Source organism: Strix aluco, chromosome 1, assembly GCF_031877795.1.
Source record: "Strix aluco isolate bStrAlu1 chromosome 1, bStrAlu1.hap1, whole genome shotgun sequence".
NCBI classification, from domain to species: Eukaryota; Metazoa; Chordata; class Aves; order Strigiformes; family Strigidae; genus Strix; species Strix aluco.
This window is the reverse complement of record NC_133931.1, coordinates 106,164,008-106,185,781: the sequence shown is the minus strand read 5'-3', so window position 1 is coordinate 106,185,781 and position 21,774 is coordinate 106,164,008. Positions and strand designations below refer to the sequence as shown.

Sequence of the window (21,774 nt, the reverse complement as noted above, 5' to 3'; positions counted from 1 at the left end):
GATCTTTAAAGACCCTTCCAACCCAAACCATTCTATGATTCTGTGAAATCTAGGTTAGGCTCAGGCATGTTTATCTTTTGGAGCAAAAAGGATTCATCCACTTCGAACCAGGAGGAGGTGGCACTCCCTCCTCCCTCATCACAAAAAAAGGCCATAACCCCCTTGGCGCTGCCTTCAAGGAGTCCTATCACCTCAGCTACTCAGGACAGGACACTAATGGGTGGGCTGGAGGCAGCTGCTAATGAGAGACAGGGGCTCAGATTTGAGCTGTTACTGTCCCTGATTCCACTAAGCCACAGTCCTTACAACAGAACACTTTTCAGGACTGGAAACGCACAAGTGTTTTCTCAGAAAGATCCAAATTTCAATCTCATTTACACCAAAAGACTTTCTTATTTTGAAAAAAAACAATTACAATTAAATAAAAAATCACTTTGGAAACCTGAAATCAAAGTTAATGCTCAAGACCTTAAAAAAATCAAGTCCAATGTGGCACACAGCCTTCCAACTTGAAAGAGTAGTGACATGAAATCTCTACATGTGACTTACAATCTCTTACATGAGACTACAAAGTGATTTACAGTGGAAAAATAAATGCTACTGCCAAATTAATCCATAAGCATATCACTTTTGCTTTTTCAAACACATAAATGAAAGGCTTTTATTTTTTTCCAATTAAAACAATTTGTATTTACAAATAAAACCCATACAAGGTAGGAACAAACAGCTCTACTTTGTTAGCTTATATTCATGCTTATAAGTCTGGAGTAAGTCCACTGCTTTCAGCACAGTCACTCTGGCATAAGATCACAACCTTGTCCAGAGATTTAAGATTTTTTTATATTTTCTAGGACTGATGGGATCAATACTTATCAGGCTACATATGCAGAGGGAAGCACCCTCAAGTCATTAACACTTCTCCAGAGCAGATGAGTCAGTAGGCAGCCACATTGCCACGAGACAGCATTAAACAGGTGACGCAGGTCAGGCAGTCTGGAGAAGCGAAAGGAAGGCCAAAACACAAGATGTTTAACTTTATGGGGGAGGATCTTGCGTAGAAAGATACCAATCTTCTTTTTATCCCCTCCAAGTGCTTCCATAGAAGGTGGAGATAATATCACCCTCTTAACCGAGACACAGTGCAGAGGATTATTTAAAGATAGTGAGTAAATTTAAATACTGTCTAAAAACAAATAAAAAACCAATGCTAGTGGCTCATGGTCAGTGAAATCACTAAAAAAAATTTTAAAACCCCTTACTTTATTTTCACGCTCAGTTTGCTTATACTTCAGGGTAATGAAGTTCAAGTCAGCCATCTCAGACTCAGTTTGCCGGGCCTCTATCAAACGGCTGATGTATCTGTTTACTCGAGTTCCTGGAGTGTTGTATACAACATTGGTAGAAAAAGAGGAACGATTCCTGAGTTTTTCAGAGGCTGTCCTTAATGCTCTCCTCTGTAGCACAGATGAAGAAAGCACAGATTTTATTAACATTGAAATTTTTCATTGCTGTTCATATTATCTCAAGCTCAGTCAGAATGAGGAATTCATTAAGCAGAGCAACTACAAAAGGCAGATATCTTATCTCTGTGTGATAACTATATTTTAAAAACTCCTTAACTGAAATCCGGATCTCATTAAAATCAATGAGAAAACCCCCACTGCAATCCAGAATTTCAATCCTCTTCTGCAGAAATTCTCTTCACATACTGCTCTGATACTTCTCTGCCATTGAGGAAATAATCAGTTTGATCCCAATCAGCGTAACTTTATCTAAAACAATAGTTAGAATTTTTTTCTTGATGGAAGACATGGAGCTCTGGACATCTTGAAGACAAGATAACCAGGCTCTTCATGATACAAGAAAAGTCTTACTGTCCAAGGCTGTCTAGGCAACAATATACATTTTGAAAAGACAGTTTTCCTTAACCTCTTGCACAATGACCATATGTAACTACAGAGGGTCTGAAATCTCAAGTGTTCCTATCTTTAACTCACCCAAGTGGCTGTCTTGTTAAGACCTCTTGAATATACCAAAATGCACGTGCAGATCCCGAAGGACCTGTCCAATAAATTATCAGAGCTAACCTGTGCCTAACTGGGGTTAATTCGTCCGTGCTTATGATAGCACAACTGACAAGATGATCACTCATAGTACTTTTCAATGCAAGGGATTTATCACAGAGTGTATCTGAAAGAGATTTTAGACAATCTGTCTGACTTCAGTTGAGGGCACTGTAAGACAAACCATTACAGCTAGATCTGCACTAGTATGACCGCCCATGCCCCAGCACACTGAAACAATCAGGGCCTTCACAAAATACTCTTGTAGATGCAGCATTTTTTAAACACAGAGTGAGAAAGATGTAGGCCAGTCTTGAAAAAAGTCACCTAATGATTAGCACATTGAGCATGAAGAAAGAGACATTAATTGAATAACCTTTGCACCTCAAAAGGGGTCAAGCCTTACTTCCCAGAAGAGTTTTGACAGCCAAGCTCAGACAAGTTGTACTATTTTTATACAGTTAAAGGAATACTTCTTTATCTAACATCTGCAGAGTTCAGGAAGACCATCCAAAACATTATGAAATGACAAGTCTGCTCAGGGATAAGGACAACGCTAGCTCAGGATATACTCAGTATAGTCTGTCAGCAAGCTGTTACAAAAGCACACAAAATTTCTCTCTTCAGAGCAGTCACTACTTAATAGCCCACTCTTTAAAGGCTATACTTCAAAATATCCTTTTAAACCAGATGGTAAAAAGAGGTGGTGATTGCTATTTAAGTAATTCTGCAGGAATAGCAGTTTCCTGTCTTATTCCACAAGAAGTAGTTCTCATGAGGTCCCTATCAGTGAGCAAACAGTGGACTGCAGCAGTTCATTACATAGCTTATGTTACGTGTATAATACATGAATACTTATGAACACTGGGAAGGGTTAACTGCTGACTGATGCCTTAGTTTTCTGATTGTAAAGAAGAATGCCCCTTAGCGAAGATAAATAACTTTCCAAGTCATGTTTTTCTGACTTTATATGTAGACAGCAGGTTATACCAGTGTTAAACAATTATGAGGCTATTTGAGACATTTTTCTTCAAACTATCAGATCACATTACTTGTTGTCTGTGGCATAAGAACTAATTGTTTTAGCATGAGAAATAATCTTGTGGATATACATGGATTAGAGTTTTCAAATCTATCTTCTGGGTTCTGTTAGCCATAATAGAAATCTTAAATTGCTAGCCAAACAACTACTCTAAATGTTTCGAAAAAGAAATAAAATTGTTCTCTTGCAGAAGGCATGTGTCCCACAAGTTTACAGGGAAACGGAATGCTTTCAGGAATATTGTCAGGAATATACAGTTTTGCTCTTCATAAAGATAAACAACTAGTTAGTATATGTATTGCTTAAGGTGCAGCAGAAAGTACATCTTTGGGGATTTTTTATAATCCAAATTTAAGCCTATAGCATAATAATAGGAGTGAGCAAAACAGCATTAAAAAAAAAGAAAACACTTCTTTGCTTTAAAATCTGGAATGAGGGTAGATGATGGGAGTTATTTTGATGTATGGAATAAATGATATTATTTATTCTGCCATTTTGAAATAGGGTTACTGTGCTTAATCAAAATACCTGTTGGTCACATAGAATTAATTTTACTAGGTCTCTTATTTTTATCTCTATTATTATTTCATACAATAGACTTATGTCTTATATGTTATCAAGATCCAGTATTTATATTTCTCAGAAATTAAATAAATAAAAACATGCTACAATAATGCACTGGCTTCAAAGCTTTTATAGTCATAGCTTATTTTTGATAATGATTTGAGGGCTGATATCTCTGAAGAAACCCTGCATCGCAACACAGCGTATTTATATTAAAATCATATATCATGCTCCAAGATGAATGCTACATATTAAGTACAAAAGCTCAGAACAACTCGTTCAGTTAAAGATAGCACTGTAGAACTTCACTGCAAATGTTCTGACATGAGAAAATTTTCATCAGATCCCTAGCAAACCCATATCGGGATTTTCTGCGTATACTACCATATTTATACATACATATACACAAGACACATTGTAAAGTATTGCATATGTTTTAAAGAATGTGTGGGTTACTTTTTTTAAATACTCAAAGAACAGTACTAATTCAAAAATGGAAGGCCTTGTTCGAGGGCCAGTTTCAAAAACAAATCTGGAGTTCCTGAAAATCTTCACTGAAACTCTGTTTTAGAGGAACTAATGGACTTTTCTCCTCTTTTCCCACAGAAGAAACACAAGCACATATAATTCCAAAATATAAAAGTTATAATGCTTCCTGAAAGTAAGATTTAGACTGAATCTTCAATAAACATACATTATTTAAAAAAAAAAAAAAAAAAAGGTGGATCAATCAGTTAAGATAAATTACCAATTCCAATGCACACATGCCCTGTTTTGGAGAACTGGTGGAGTGTCCTATGTAATATTGCCACCTACTGGCAAAGAAAATGGAATGAGTAACTCTTCAAAAATTTTTTCTTCATAAATTTTTATGTAAATACACACAGAAGAGAAAGTAAACCAGGCTACTAGTATGTAAAGCAATTTTGGGTTATGGCATTACAAGCCATTCAAGAAAGCGGTATTGATATTTGTACTAGGGACTTCTGTATTTAGGATTCGTATTAGGGACTAAGGTTTTTTGGCTAATCAGTTGCCTATCATTTTTTAGAGAACCATCTAGAGATACAATTATTATTTTGCTTTTGCTGCCATCAGCTTCAGACTGACGGACTCATGATGCAAAAGAAGAGCTCTTGGTAATTGTAGAAAAAGCCTCAGAAACTCTAATTCCTATGAAGGAAGCCCTTAAGAGAAGCCACATAGGTCACCTGTGCTGGCTTGCCCAAATTTGAGGCCTTTTATAATTAAGTTTTGTCTTAAACTCTGAGAAGGCTTTGGGCATTATATAGCTCCAGCTCCAGCAGGAACACCAAAAACTGCTCTATCAGTTGGTCAGACCACCCCATATGTTCTCAGAGCAGGTCTGCTTGATGCGGTCTTGGAACTGATGCCTAAAGAGCCCACATGGATTACCTTATCATCATCCTCACACGTCATGACATTGGAGAAAGGGATCTCTGCTTTGAACATCTTCCGACAGTGCATGAGCTGAACAAGCAGGTAGCAGACTGTCTTGAACTTCATTCTTTTGGCAGGCTTAATGTCTGAGAGAATCAGTCCAGGAAATATCTGTTGGTCAGAAAAATATTTATAACTGTGTCATTACACTCCCAGGTAGACATACATACCTGCAGACATTTACACCATTTAGTGGTCAAAACAAAGCAATATTCTAATCAAGAAGCAATGCATTTTGATAAACATTGTATATTTGCAGATGAAGATTACTTCATCTTTTTTTAACCTGAGATATAAAGAATCTATTGAACAGACAGTATTTAAACACATACTTAACATTTTGGGAACTGTTTTCTATATAGAAGTGTAAACTATAAAAAAGGCATATTAATGACAAACTCATAAAAGAGGCAATACTTGTATTTCTTTAACCTTAAAATAAATTCTGGAAAAATACAGGAAAAAATAAGGAGGAAATTAGCATTTTTCTTAATTGATGTTAAAAATATGATTTCAGTCTTTTTCTTATTTTCTCATTTTGTTACTTCAGCCACTGGTAAGCCCATTAAAATCAGAAGGGGATAGCTTTTGTTTTAAAGATACACTTATACACATGCCCTAAAAGGAGGCTGTGAGTCACTGACATTATATCTTACATCTTATTTCTTCAAAGCGAGAAGTGTTATACCACAGAGAAATATTCTCAAAGGGTTGGGTATAGTCTTTTCCTTTTACCACAGAGCTCCCAGTTCAGCAAGGACAAATATTTTATTGGTTAACTCTTAAGCATGTATTTAACTCTTGCTGACTTTAGTAAACCCCTAGCACATGTTCAGATGCTTTCACAGATCAGAATAAGAGTGATCCTTTATTCTACCCTCAGTATTTATACCAATCTTATTCATGCTTGTGGCATGTCGAATGTGTGAAGCAGTGTACATGGGAAATGTGGAAGGACCCCATGCTACCACAGTATGGGAATTTATGCTTGTAAAATTGATCTTTTCTGGAAGAGCAAAATAAAGGAGCACAGAGGATTTAACAGAATCACAGAATCATCTAGGTTGGAAAAGACCTTGAAGAACATCTAGTCCAACCATTAACCTAACATTAACAGTTCCCAACTACACCATATCCCTCAGCGCTATGTCAACCCGACTCTTAAACACCTCCAGGGATGGGGACTCCACCACTGCCCTGGGCAGCCCATTCCAACGCCTAACAACTCGTTCCATAAAGAAATACTTCCTAATATCCAGTCTAAACCTTCCCTGGTGCAACTTGAGGCCATTCCCTCTTGTCCTATCACTTGTTACTTCGTTAAAGAGACTCATCCCCAGCTCTCTGCAACCTCCTTTCAGGTAGTTGTAGATGAGGTCTCCCCTCAGCCTCCTCTTCTCCAGACTAAACAACCCCAGTTCCCTCAGCCGCTCCTCGTACGACATGTGCTCCAGACCCTTCACCAGCTTTGTACAGGGATAAGATCAGTTCCCTGCCCCTGCTGGCCACGCTATTTCTGATACAAGCCAGGATGCCATTGGCCTTCTTGGCCACCTGGGCACACTGCTGGCTCATGTTCAGCCGGCTGTCAATCAACACCCCCAGGTCCCTCTCTGACTGGCAGCTCTCCAGCCACTCCTCCCCAAGCCTGTAGCGCTGCTGGGGGTTGTTGTGGCCCAAGTGCAGCACCTGGCATTTGGCCTTGTTGAAACTCACACAGTTGGCCTTAGCCCATTGCTCCAGCCTGTCCAGATCTCTCTGCAGAGCCTCCCTACCCTTGAGCAAATCAACACTCCCACCCAACTTGGTGTCATCTGCAAACTTACTGAGGGTGCACTTGATCTCCTCGTCTAGATCATCAATAAAGAGGTTAAACAGGAGTGGCCCCAAAACCGAGCCCTGGGGGACACCACTCGTGACCGGCCACCAACCGGATTTAACTCCATTCACCACAACTCTTTGGACCCGGCCATCCAGCCAGTTTTTTACCCAGCAAAGCGTGTGCCCATCCAAGCCATGAGCACCCAGTTTTGCCAGGAGAATGCTGTGGGAAATGGTGTCAAAGGCCTTACTAAAGTCAAGGTAGACAACATCCACAGCCTTTCCCTCATCCAATAAGCAGGTCGCCCTGTCGTAGAAGGAGATCAGGTTTGTCAAGCAGGACCTGCCTTTCATAAACCCGTGCTGACTGGGCCTGATCATCTGGTTGTCCCGCACGTGTTGTATGATGGTACTCAGGATGAGCTGCTCCATCAGTTTCCTGGGCACCGACGTCAAGCTGACAGGCCTGTAATTTCCCAGATCATCCTCCAACCCTTCTTATGTGACCCTTGGGCGTCACATTGGCCAGTTTCCAATCTGTTGGGACCTCCCCAGTCAGCCAGGACTGCTGGTAAATGATGGAAAGCAGCTTGGCGAGCACCCCAGCCAGCTCCTTCAGCACCCTTGGGTGTATCCCTTCTGGTCCCATAGACTTGAGTATGTCTGTGTGAACCAGTACGTCACTGACTGTCTCCTCCTGGATTGTGGGGGGGTTGTTCTCCCAGTCTCTGTCTTCTGGCTGAGGAGGCTGGATTCCCTCAGTACAACTAGTCTTGTTATTAAAGACTGAGGCAAAGAAGGCATTAAGTACCTCAGCCTTTTCCTCATCACTTGTTACCATGTTTCCTCCTGTGTCTAGCAGGTGATGGAGGCTCTCCCTGGTTTTTCCTTTTGCTGTTGACATACTTATAGAAACATTTCTTGTTGTCCTTGATTGCTGAAGCCAGATTAATTTCTAGCTAGGCTTTAGACCTCCTGATTTCTGCCCTGCATAGCCTCAGATTTCATCCTTAGCATTCCTAGAGCAAAAGACAGAGCAAATCACACTCCAAAATCTTCATTCAAATGCTCTAAAACCCACTAATGGCACTGAGGATTTGCTGTCTAGTATTCACAATACTATGATTTAACAGAGCAGTTTACATCATTACTTTAATGATCAAGGAATGAAGAGGGAAGTAAACTAGAAGCATTTGTTTAATGCGCATTTTCATGAATACCTCAATTTAGAAGGACATGGCAAATGACACTGCTTATATTCTGAATGACATCTCAGGTATTGGTTTGCTATGCTGTTTAATGCATACAGCTATGCATCTGCATTTTCTGGAGAATCAAGGGTAATCCTATCGATCTACCAACACTCTGTTCAGTCAGTTACACTGTGGCTATGAAACACAAAAATGACTGCTGTATAAATAGTTGCACATTTGTTTATTTGCAGATGGCTATGTTAAAAACATGTGACATGTTTCAAATGTGGAAAGGTGCCTAGGTATGCACATGTGCTTTACTGTGCACTGAAAGGCTGACTGAAGCCAGCTAGCATCACCAGCACTGTATTGCATGGTCATCAGCTGAAATCTAAAAGGACACTAGTGTATCATCTAGTGTGTAATCATTTGCATAAGTGATAGATAAACAAAAGTCTCCATGAAGAGATACCCAACATGAACCCTTTCTTTTGAGGGCTTTCTGGCAGAAGACTTACCGCTATATTGCAATAACCGCATAGAAGATACTGTACAAGGTTATTCATATAATAATCATCCTTTAGGTATTCCTAAGTACACCAAGTAAGCAGTTGTTAGGCTTGAGTATGGCAGATATGATCAGCTTTTGAGCTATCACTCCCAACAGCTAAAACATACTTTTTGGACAGATACTCCACTTACAAATTTTTCCTAATGTAGCCATAATTCCTCTAGAAGTACTATATGGTTTGCTCAGTCTCTCTTTTGATACAACAAAAATGAGCAACTTTCTTGAAATTCCCTTCAGTTTTGCATTTTGCTTCATTTTTTTTAAAGACACAGAGATAAAAAGGGAATACACAGAAATTTACAGGTGGGCCATATCTCAAGAGATCATTAGCTCTTTCTTTGCTCAAACCTTTCACTGTGGTCATTGCATTAATGAGGTCAACAACTTCAGTTTTACATCTCCATTAGACTGACTGGAAAAGACACTCTTAAATAAGTACAGAGAGCTACAGAAGCTGACTGACAGCCTTCATTATGGAAATGCCACAGTAAAGGTACAAGAGTGGCAAAGAATAGGTAAAACATCTTACTAGCAAAAGATTCAAGAAGGCATGACTGAGAAAGGTGAGCACAAGAGCATGACTATATACTCCTACAAGGATTTGAAGTCCTGTGAAAAGAGATTAATTTAGACTTTCTTTGATGCAAACTTCTTATAACAGATGCATTTCTGTGAACAACCTGCATCTTGAAAACTTGGAATGGGTATCTATTTAGCAGTTTAGCTCAGGAAGTGTGGCCCTGCCACCAACACATCTTTTCCTCAAACACATATTTTCATGCATATGCACATATTTTCCTGACTGTATCTTCAAAGAAGTAGGTAGAACATTTTTAGCTCATACCAACTGCTCCTTTTGTTTATAAATCTTATTGGCAGCTGATGTATGAATAGTATGAACTCCTTGTATGTTGGAAATACAGGGGAGTTTTACAGCTGTCTTGGAGTCAAATAGAAGTTTTTTGACTCAGGTCACTGAAAAAAAATGAAGTAGTGTGTCTACTTCTGGGGTCCCCAGAAGTAGACAAACTAGAGTGAGTTCAGCAAAGATTCACCAAAACAATTAGGGTTCTAAAGCATGTGACATACAAGAAGAACCTGAGGGAATTCAGTTAATTGAGCTGGAAGAAAAGGCTAAGGAGGGATCTGATTGCTGTCTTCAGCCACCTAATTAGTAGTTACAGAGAAGACAGAGCCATACTCATCCCAAAAATGTTCAGAAGAAGCACAAGAGGCTGTTCATAGGCTTCTGAACATAGGCTGGACCAAGGAAAATTCCTATTTGACACAAAGAACAGAAGTTTTAACCGTGAGGATGATCATGCACTGGAGTGGGCTGCCCAGAGAGGCTGCTGAATCTCCAGCCCTGGGAACACTCAGCACTCACTCAGACGAGTTGTCCTGAGCTACCTGCAATTTCAAAAGTGGATCTAACTGCAAAGCTGGCCCTGCTTTGAGCAAGGAGGTCGACCATATGACTTCCAAAGGCTCTTTCCAAATTCAGCTGCTATGTGATGTGGAACACACATAGGTACTGTTCTTCATGGCTGGCTGAGAACCTAACCACTCAAAGGACTTGCGATACACACAAGTTGGACACACTGGCAGTTCTCAGATTATGTATAATTTTATATATAGCTTTTTCTTCCTTTTTTTTTTTTTTTTTTATATCTAGTGGTTGCAGGATATATAGATTCTGCACTGGGACTGAAGATATTCCACGCTACTATTACATATACACAATATCAAAATTACAAACAAAGGAAGTCTCTCACACTTTTGTCTCACAAATCATGTCCTTTTTTAATTATTACTTTTACAGCAGAACAATACTTTTGACACAGTGAACTTCTGAGTGAACTATTTAAGTAATCTCACCTTCTGCTTTAAGTCTCTGATAAAGGCAAGAAATGCAGTATAGTCTGTTAAAACAGCCTTAAAAAAAAAAGAAACAAAAAACCCAACCCCAATGTCTTTCCCTGTGCCTTTGCTCTGAACTTGCTCCAGGACAGCATTACAAGAAAGCTGGACTGCAGCATTCTCATTCTAGCTCATTTTGTCAATGCATTTTACTTTCACACTTCTTTTTGACCCTCAGCATCACCTCTTATTCTGTTCACTGTTAATTTGCTTCATAATTTTAGGAAAGGTTGGTTTTTTGCTCCAACACAGATGGCAAATAAGGTTAAGAGCTGGGCTTTCCTAACAGAGCACTCTGAAAGCAGCCAGACTATCTACAGCTTTGCGAGTGTCTTTAAGTATGCAGAAAACAAACAAGCACTGATTAAAATTCTGGAAAAACACCCCAGGGTTTGAATCTCATGTAATACATGAGATTCATGTAAGGGATTCACTGGTGCTTATCTGGGATTCTCAGAAACAGCAGCAGACTGTTGTTCCCCTGACTATATTCAATCGTAGTGTTTAAAATGGCATGGGAAAGAAGATACTAATGACATTCAAAACACAGTTACAGAAATCCTAAATGCTATAGCACTATGTCGGTCTGTGCTTTCTATCTTCAGGCAGGCAGGACCATGACTCTTGCTAGTAGTGTTTGTTCCATTACTATCTGCAAGCCATTTCATCCCAAGATAGGTGAGAAATCTGATTTGGTATTTTTTTCCTTACAGTTAAAACCAGCAGTTTTTTGTTTTTCCATCCTTTTTACTGGCCTTATGATACATCTTGCTTATCACACCTCAGCTGTCCATCAGGAAGGTACATTAGTGATTTTTACCAGTACATAATACAGCTTCTAAAAGACAAACTCTTAACATTCAGAATGGTGTGGTCACTTTCTTGTCACAGATGTAGAAAAACTTTTCAGCAGTTGTGAAAACTGAAACAATCTCTAGATCAGTAAGAAAGAAAATCATATACCAGTGCCCTATGTTTCTTCCTTCTACAGATTCCACATTTCTGGAGGAAGAAAAAGAAGGAGGCTGATGTTAGAGCATATAACTAATTCCACCATCATTGACAGCCCAAGCTGTGGGCTGTCACATTGATGATGATGCACAGCATCACAGCAACTGCAGAAACAATCCTGAAGATGTAGAGCAACACACCCTGCAACACAAGCAGCATTCCTCTGTTTGTGCTGAGTGGTAACACAAGCAGTTTGTTTGCAATGTTGGGGTGCGTATATTCCAACAACTTGTGCAATGCAAAGTCTCCGGCACAGATCAGCCCCTGTCAATATACAAGCTAGAGCTTCCATCAAGATCCTGTGTGTCTATCTGTTAAACCAGCTCTGCTAAGGTATACCTGAGGCATTAACACCTCAAACATTCAAGTTATGCATTCAGATCTCTAGTTAAGTTCCTTGGTAGGAGCTGTCAGCCATTGAGAGCAAAGACCACCCTGGACTCTTCTAGTCATGGTGTGACGGATGCAGTCAGCCCCCTTAACCAAACTAACAGTAATTTGGTACAGGCTCCAAAGGAGGTAAAGGCCTGAGCTGTAGCCAGGCCAAGAACTCCTCTAGAAAACCCATAAAGGGACAGAGTGACCTAGTGAACATTGATGCATACGAGCTTGGATCACCGATTATGCAATTAACACATGAATAGTGGGTGGCTTTTCCAAGACTCATTTATCCAGAAACAAAGAAAGTTGTGGGTACAAGGAGTATCATGCATGCCTTTCCCATTGTATGCAAACTGACTACAAGCCAACCACTTTACTCCATAAATATGACACCCTAATTGAGCCTTCTTTGAGCTCTTCCTGCTAGGCAGAGTGGCTGCATGGAGATCTCCCCTTGAGCTGAGATGCCTCTCAAGGTTTGAGATTCCTTACCTGAGACTGAGAGATCTTCCTTAGCCAAGGTGGAGAGACCCCTTATTTGCAACAGATCCTTGTAAGTGACTGACAGCATGCTGAATTAATACTAATGAAACCCATGTAACTGATTTCATTAGAGATAAACCATTGACCAAGTCTGAGACTAAGATTAGACCTAGCCACAGTTAAGCTCCATCAGGAGTTTAGAAAGCAAGGGGGCCCACTCTGAACGTTGTGACTCATTATTTTACTTCTGTAGCCTTTTTTTTTCCTCTTTTTTATTGTTCACATGATGATGCCAATCTTTTAATCAGGTCAGACAAAATCAAACAAACTGCTATCAAAAATCCTAGTATTACATGGATTATATAGATCAAATTGCTTCAATTTTAAAAGTTAGATAAAAGTATTATTAAGACATGATAGAAAGAATCTCAAGAGTGTATATGAGCAGTTATACTTGTGAAACATGCTAGATGCTAACAATGATCCACAGGTAAAAGTGATTCACCAATAAAGTCAAAAGGCAAGCACATGTAGTTACTATGCGTTTCATCCGTACAAAGCAAAAAAGCCATCATGAATCTATGTTGTTTTCTCTGTGCCATATTGCATAAAGTTCATTCCATGCTGGAGAAAAAAAATCAAATCAGCCATAGGAAAGACATAAACAGATAAAACCTGTTGGGTGTTGGTGGAAAGATACGGAGCCTAATAGTTTATTTTAACGTAGAAGGCAGATCACCTGCTTCATGACACAAAGCTATGCTGATTAACAGTAAAGGAGGATGTTGTACTCCAAGACAAAAAATACTGTCTTTTCAAGCAGCAGAGCGCTAGAAAATTTATTTTCCTGTTACTTCTTAGTGACAGGACTGCAATGCAGGAAGTTTAAAATCACATCTGTTTATGCTAGAGGAAACAACAACATATAAAAGTGATGTGACAGCCTTTGCCACTTTTCTTACAGCTGTTGTCATGCAAGTTAGAATGAATCTCAGGTTGCTGAATTTCTGCCTATTTGATCTTGAGTCAAACAAATTAACTGATCAACCTTTTGAGCTGTTAAATCCATCTGCAGTTCACAGTAAATTAAGTCACAGGTGTGTAGTGCAGATAATTGCTCTAGATATTTCTGACATTTGCAAGAGGTTTTACATTTAAAATAGTATCTTCCAAAGGATGTTCCTGAGCTGTGTTTGCTTATTGAGAGGATTCTTGAACCTTTAGGCTTTCAGCTGAGTTTTCCTGAAATCGTAAGACTGATAAAAGTGCTCTCCTCTTCCTCAACTATTGCTATAACTTCTCTTTTCAAATAGACTACTGCTGGTATTTTGTTTTGACTATAATTATTTTTTGGACAAAAATAAAATTGAAATTTTATCTGCCTTCCTTAAAACGTTTAGGGCATGATTCAACACAGCAAACCAGGCAGGAGACAGAATGCCATACCCCTAACCAGCATCCACTTCCCTCCATCTGGATAAGGAACAGACAAGGATTCAGAAAAAAAAAAGTAGACCCTTTCACCTGGGATTTTCAGGATGGTCATAGCATTACTCAGAGACTTCAGATAATAGAGCAGGGCTGTCCAAGATACAGAAAGCATTTTCTGAGACTGCCTGGCATGGCTTTGTATGTACATTGTAAGGTAAGAAAGAGAAATGTCAGCCTTTTCAGAGAAACAGCTACTTTCCAAAGGGCAAACAGATGAGGTACTCACCTTCATGGACTTTTCATGAATGCCCATCACTGAGTGCTATTCAAATAGTAAATGCAGATACCGTGCGATTTACATTGCCACAAATAAAAAATAACTAGTACTTTGAATACCCAGTTAGTTGGTGAATAACTCACCAGCACACTAGTAGAAACTTTGCAGATGTTGATTAGCAACCTACTGAAAGCTAATTATTGATTATATTTGAGTCATGCTGTAAAATCCATAAGACACTTATGAATATATAGGAAACATTTATAATTTGTAGCTATAGTTTCCCTATTATTTTTATAATTTTTAAGACCACCGTTCCTGGATACAGACCTATTGCTTCCTGTTAATCGTCTATAGCATTATTTGTCTTTGCCTTAGCTCTGGAGCTGGCAAAGTTACTCAGTGAAGCAGGATCCCTTAAGCTGGCAAGGAGTAACGATGATGGCAGGCCCACTTCTGTAAATACAAAAACTAACACATTCTGAGAAATCTTTCCCTTCACAAAAACTTGATCAATTCTGATAGCTGCTTTGCTATCTGTAAAAGTACCTTAGGAATTTTGCTTAATTGTCTGTGCTGGACTGATTTCTCAGCTGGTGAGATTAATGAGCCTTTTCAAAACTAGGGAGGTGCTATCAGACAGTGAATTGCTACACCAAATACAAAGAAGTAAGCCCAAGTACAAAAACACCCGCTTATCGCCGAGGTTGTGGCCAAACTTGAGGAGGTGTTATACTGCAGGAGAATCATACTTCCTAGAGCAACCATAGAAGTGGACAGTCCATCTAAGCTCACTACCTCTGCTGTGCTTCTGGGAGCCAGCTGTGCCAGCTGTAAAACTGAGACAAAGATACTTTCACTAACGTCAGTGCTGACAATGAAAGAACAAAGAATTCTGATGAAAGCCAGATCCACTCTATGAAAAAAAAATAAATTAAATGTTAAGCATACAGTTTGAAAGTCGAAACAGGATCAGTCTGGTAGATTAGTGAGGAAACATTAATGGAAAAAGTTGTTTAGATGGGTCTAAGCAGCAGGTCTAAGCAGTTATAAAGTTCTTGTAAGGGGATCTGAGATTAACCGATCTGGCCTGATTTTTTTTTTTTTTCCTGAAATAACATGCACGTACAGTAGTATTTACAATACTTCAGAAAGCTAGGACATTCTGAAACTAAGAGAATGTCCATACTCTAAAGCATAGAGTATAGATCTTGTGAATTTTTAATATATTATAAAGAGATCTGCTTTTCTATCTGGATCAGACCTGTTTTAAAAGTCCAAGACATTCATGTATGTGGTCAGACTTCTGGCTAGTTACACTAATTAAACTTTTCAAACCTTGTCTCAGTGCAATATTTTGGTCACATCACTGTAAGTTTTAGTATCAATATGAAGTATCATAAAGACACAATTAAACTTTACTTAAAAAAAATGTACTGGCATTTTCAGCACTAGAAGCTGTCAGGGAATGATACCATTTTATTATATTTAAAAAGCATATTTGCATAAGTTTTTAACTATGATGGCCAATAAAAAAAATTAAATTAATTCAAAAAATTTCTGTATGACTTTGAAAATCAGATGAATTATTTAAGTCTGTTTAGAAGCTGAATGTTATCCAGTCAAACATGCATAATTATTGCTTAATAGTGATAACGATAGTAATAGTAATAGTAATAATAATAATAACAACAACAACAACAGATTAGTATAATCTCTACCAAAAAAGCCCCTATAACAAAACAAAAAGGAAAGTATTCCCTCAGTGGCCACTTAGAAGTGCTCTCACATATATTAGCTTATACACCAAACTAGCAATCAGATCAGATGACAGAATTGTGGCTGATTCAAAAGAAGATTAAAAAAATTTGGAATCCTTTATAATTTTTTCACATTTAAAATGTAACTGATACATGAATGAGTCATCTTATACTGTTATTCTCATCCTTGGTTTGGGTGATATTTGTGATGAAAGATCTTCCTGTTAGACCAAATAGGGAAGAATGTGGGGTATGTGTCTTCTAAATAAATAAATAAAAATTAAAAAAACCCTAAGTGGGACTATTTACCTTTCAAATTCAACAGATTCTTGGCCATCTGTTGCTCATAACATTGATTTTCATTCCTCTTGGCATCATACCTGCTAAGGTCAGTTCATATTAATGTCAGAGATGATGCACAGAGAATAAAAAATATGTCTGCATTTTAGCTACCGAGGCTCCAGAGGAAGGAATACAATATTAAACCAGCAGATGCCTGAATTCACCTAAAAAACTCCATCTTGTCTGTGCTTCTTGGGTAGCCTTCTGATTCTGTCTCTGAAGAGTTAATGACTGAATTAGGGTAGGAGGGGACAGCAGGTGTTTATTTTGAAGATAAATATACTATTATGTAGCTTGTGGTCTAACGATCAGCATGCAAGTATACGACAACTGGGGATGGCTGTGACGTGCTGTGACATAGAGTGATGAGACATGCTGATTGATCTGTGAGCCCAGTGGAGAAGCCAGTCAATACCAGTAAAATTCATGAAGTGTTTATTTCTGCCAGTTTAGCTGACATGCCATTGATGCATGTTGGAGAGCTAATATTGTCAGTCAAGCTGTACCACAGCATCTGTACATCAGCATCTTGCTCACTGGAAAAGGGAAAACATAACCCCCATTTTTAAATTTGGTGGCCTTCTATGATGGGGTTACAGCATTGGTGGATAAGGGAAGAGGTTTGACCACACAAACATCATGAAGTTCAATAAGGCCAAATGCAAGGTCCTGCACATGGGTTGGGACAATCCCAGGCACAAATACAGGCTGAGTAAAGAGTGGATTCAGAGTAGCCCTCAGGAGAAGGACTTGGGGGTGTTGGTTGACAAGAAGCTCAACATAACCCAGCAATGTGTGCTCACAGCCCAGAAAGCCAACTGTATCCTGAGCTGCATCAAGAGAAGTGTGGCCAGAAGGTAAAGGGAGGTGATTCTTCCCCTCTACTCTGCTCTTGTGAGGCCCCACCTGGAGTGCTGTGTCCAGCTCTGGGGTCCCCAAAATAAGGAGGACATGGATCTGCTCGAGAGGGTCCAAATGAGGCCACGAGGATGATCAGGGAGATGGATCACCTCCCTGATGAGGACAGGCTGAGACAGTTGGGGTTCAGGCAGGAGAAGAGAAGGCTCTGGGGAGACTTTATAGCAGCCTTCCAGTACTTAAAGGGGGCCTACAGGAGAGATGGGGAGGGACTCTTTATCAGGGAGTGTAGTGATAGGACAAGGGGTAATGATTTTAAACTGAAAGAGGGTAGATTTAGATTAGATATAAGGAAGAAATTCTTTCCTGTGAGGGTGGTGAGACACTGGAAGAGGTCCCCCAGAGAAGTTGTGGCTGCCCCCTCCCTGGAAGTGTTCAAGGACAAGTTGGACGGGGCTTTGAGCAACCTGGTCTAGTGGAAGGTGTCCCTGCCCATGGCAGGGGGGTTGGATCTCGGTGATCTTTAAAGTCCCTTCCAAAACAAACCATTTTATGATTCTATGATCTGCCACTTCCACACACCCATCAGTGACACCCATGGGTAAGATGGTATTTGATTTATGGAGCTGATAAACCAATTAGTCATTTCTCAGCAGTCACCAGTAATTTCTCAGCAGTCTTGCAAAGACAAAGAAATGTGTGCTCACACAGTAGTAGGTTTTCATCCTTGCACATTAAACATGTGTTGACCTGGTTTACTTTATTACGTGAACGTCAAGCTTCTGTTCCTCAATCACTGGCTTATGCAGTGGAGTTGACACAACACAGTTTCTACGTGTAATAGCCATATTTATCCCCTTGTCTCTCTGCACCAACCTATCAATAATTTTCTGAAATTCAGCTCTTTTTCTTCTCAGTATGAAAAGAAACTGGATATATAATAACATAGGAAATGAAATTATACATAATGCTGTAGGAGTGAAAAGAGAGAAAACCAAGACAAACAAATCTAGCAGCAATAAGCAACACACCTAACTTAATTAAACCCTTCTTTATGTTTTCTTTTTTATTGGGGATTGGTTAATTTAGGAACTAATTCTGATTTCAAGAAAGGCACCAGAAAATCCCCCACTGACTGCCAAAACAGAAGCTAGCACACTGGTTTTCCACCTGTTTTCTTTCATGCTACCTAAAAATGAATCTAATCATATATACCAGCAGAAGCATAAAAAACATGAGATTGCATGATTTTCACAGCAGATGAGAACACTCCATTCCTCTAATAACAAGATGCTTTAGAGGAAGTGCATTAAAAAAACACCCTTGCAGCAGCCTTTCTGGGATAAAACAACAGGAGTTTCTACTCCCAGATTCAAATTCCCCAGGTGACTGGTCTCCCTACATTTCCATAAAAACTCCCTGAGTCATCAAATTCAGACCAAGAAACTGACTGCGGGCATGGAATTCAAGATGACCTATTTTTCTCTGGTTACATTTTTGTCAAACACTCATCTAACACCCTCAAGCATGGAGCCGTGGAGCTCTGCCATCATTTTAAAACCTCATTCATATTGTTTTCATACTTACTTTCAGAATTGGATAATTTTCCGTCTAAAGGTCAAATCCTTGAATGAAACTTGTTGGGGCAGAGTCTCAGAAGTTAAAGGTGCAAAAGTCTATCCTGAGTTGTCTGTCTGAGATAAAGAGCAATAAAGTTCCTCTTGGCCTACAAACATGTTATGGCAGATAACTTCTAAGATAAGCCTCATTTGATGTGGAAAAGGTTGGAACAAACTGAATGTGTTTAAATGATGATTATGCACTTTCAAGACTCCTAGTGAGGTCACAAAACATTTTGCAGTAGAACAAAAGGCTGCCCTAAACTCAGTAACTGGTTGAGGAAGAAAGGTATGACTATACATGAACCTGTTGAAAAACCACTGTCATCACCTTCACTGCATGTTGAGACTCAAGATATTACCATCATACTGCTGGGCCTTTGTTCTCCTTACCCTTAAAATATGGTTAGAATGAGGAGTCACACCCATCTCCATCAGGGGGGGCTAAATCCTGAGCAACATCTAAGAAATGAAGTTCCTGCTCAAATGAGCTAAAATCTTCTCTTACCTTATTCTTTCCACACTTTCCATTTTCTGTTCTCCACCAAAAAGAAGAAAAGAGCAGAAAACGTTATTGTCCCTCAACAGCACTGCTGACTTACTCCTCTTTCCCCAGTACATCTCCAGGGGTCTAACAAAAGGAAGAAGCTGAGGGAAGAGGGGAACTTAAGAAAATTTGGAGGGAAGGGCATCTAAGATAATAAAGGGACGAGCAAAATCATTGTGGGAGTCTGAAGTGACAGAGCAAGCAAGGAAAACATTGAATTTGTCATGAGCAGCTCAACGTAGCAGGAGAAAAAAACATGCATGTTTTGGACAGAGAATATATTATTTGTTGCAATAATCTTAGAAAATTTACTCAGCTTCAGCATAAATACCTGATCTGTGGTACAGTGGTATATACATTCGAAAGCAGGATGGTTGACTGCAGCCTCTTCCTCTGACCTGGATAAAAGGGCTTGTGTTGTACAGCTTGGCAACATGGCAGATTTTCTACACTTCAAGGGGATGTTAGTTCAATCACTAATGAATTCATTTTGCTAACTTTTCTGCTGTGGTCATGACATGTCTGTAAATACTACTTCTTCTATGTCTATTCATTGGGGAATCCTCCAGGCCTGATAAAGGAGCCACCAGTATCACAAGTGGTTGTGGAAAGGGTTAGGAGAGCACGAGTAAAATGGCATGGGAATATGGGAATGAAAGAGTAAAGAAAACTAGAAGAAAAATAGCCAAGCTGTGAGCATTAATATTCTGAAACACTCTTTTGAGGGGAGGAGGAAGGGAAGAGTAAATTAAATTTTTGGAGTAACATATCATATAATTTCTGATAGAATGATTACAGAATCTGAATAGAACAGCAGTTTTCTTTTTTGGGAGTTAAAGGGAAAAATTGTTTTATTTTTAAATTTCAAAAGTAAATTGATCATCTTCTCTATGTAATGTTCAAGGTTAGTTTTTTTTAGCATTCCTGCCTCAGTCAAAAACAAAAGATCTGATTTCAAGAGTGTTTTTAGAGCTTCTAGAAATAGGAAATACCAGTATTGCCTCTGCTGTCAGAATGTCACAGAACAGTTGTTAAATTACAAAAACATATCATGGAATAAGCTAGAATTTTTTAGACCTTACCTTCCTACGGTGGGATGGCACAATAAAATATGTTTCAATATTATGCTTCTTCAAGAAACTATTCCTTTCATGACCATATCCTGGTTCTACTTCGTAGTCCCCATTTAGGCACTCTAAGGTGGTCTTTGTAATGTGAACTTTCCTGAAGAGAAAAATTGGACATTGTTGTTTAAAGCAAAGACATATTATGAGCTAGTTGCTACTGAAATACACTCCTGTGCGGAATCATAAAGAGGTCAAGCTACGTGCAAAACTCCATTTTTAATGTAAAAAAATTGTTTGTTTTGTCTTTTCAGCCAAATAAAACATAGAAATATTTCTATTACAAGCATTTTCTAAACTTGAGCAGAGTGAACAGAAAGATAACTGTTGATTGTCCAAACATTGCAGATTTGTTGATTTGTAGAAAGTGAAAGTCTGCACATCATTTTCCACATTGTGTGGCTTTCTTACATGTTTACCTCACTGCCTGCTTGGAAAAACATCCTGCTGTTTGAAACTTGTGACTTCACGCTACGAATCTCTCCTGCGCATAGAGGAGAAACTTCTGTTTCTGTTCTCCTTCACATTTCTGACTTGTTTCATTTACTCACTCCGTTTTGTAGGCAGCTTTCTAATTCACTTTGTTTTGGTAGCACAGCCATCTGACAGTATTTATGAGTTTTCTTATCCTGAAAACTGTCTTCACATTTTCTCCCAAAAAGCCCCTTACATTTGAAATGTCTTCACAGAAGATATCTGAAAAGCTATTACTGCTTTCTTCTATTAAACACGTTCAGATTTTTTTCACGGGAAAGTCTTAAGGTAAGGAACATACAAAATACACTGCCAAAATTGTCTAAGGCAGACATACGTAACAAACAGAAATTCACTCACCTTAACCACAAAAATTAAGAGGTTCCATTGTCTCCCTCTTCAGCAAATCATGATCTTGTAAAAATCCAACAGAGGATGGTAGGTCCTAGTCCAAATGTGAGTTGCACTCAGAAGCACACCCCTGCACCTCTGAACGCTTCACTGTGTGCGTTTAAATTGGGTCCAAGGCTGTCCAGGTGGTACTTAAAGTTCCAGGACGTGTGCAGCCTGAAGGGTTGGCTGCAGGTTTATGTGCTACTGTATCATTTACACGCACACCATCAATATTTGAGTGCATAAACAGGTATTTTTTTTCTACAGCACGCTACTAGTGTTGGAAATTTTGCCATGTAAAAGGAGTGAGGGACACACCCCCTACATGTGTAGAGGTGCAAGGGTAAAAATCTCCTGGAATAATTAGAGGGTTTTACTTTTATAACATGAAATGGTGAAAGTCTAGCATTCCTACATTCCTAGCATTGCCTCATTCCTA

General features: G+C 39.1%; 1 protein-coding gene across 3 annotated transcripts in view; it reads right to left on the bottom strand.

The window, feature by feature from the left end:
• Nucleotides 1-21,774, bottom strand: part of ADCY1 (adenylate cyclase 1) — a 187,963-nt gene that overhangs the window by 52,360 nt on the left and 113,829 nt on the right. For all 3 annotated transcript variants that reach the window (XR_012623927.1, XM_074830272.1, XM_074830264.1), the window contains exons 7-9: nucleotides 20,427-20,568; nucleotides 5,086-5,241; nucleotides 1,260-1,454 (exon numbers count right to left, since the gene is read on the bottom strand). Coding sequence is in view for 2 of the 3 variants with exons in the window: in XM_074830272.1 (XP_074686373.1) it covers nucleotides 1,260-1,454; nucleotides 5,086-5,241; nucleotides 20,427-20,568 (493 nt within the window). In the remaining variant the exon portion in view is untranslated. The remainder of the gene's footprint in view (nucleotides 1-1,259; nucleotides 1,455-5,085; nucleotides 5,242-20,426; nucleotides 20,569-21,774) is intronic.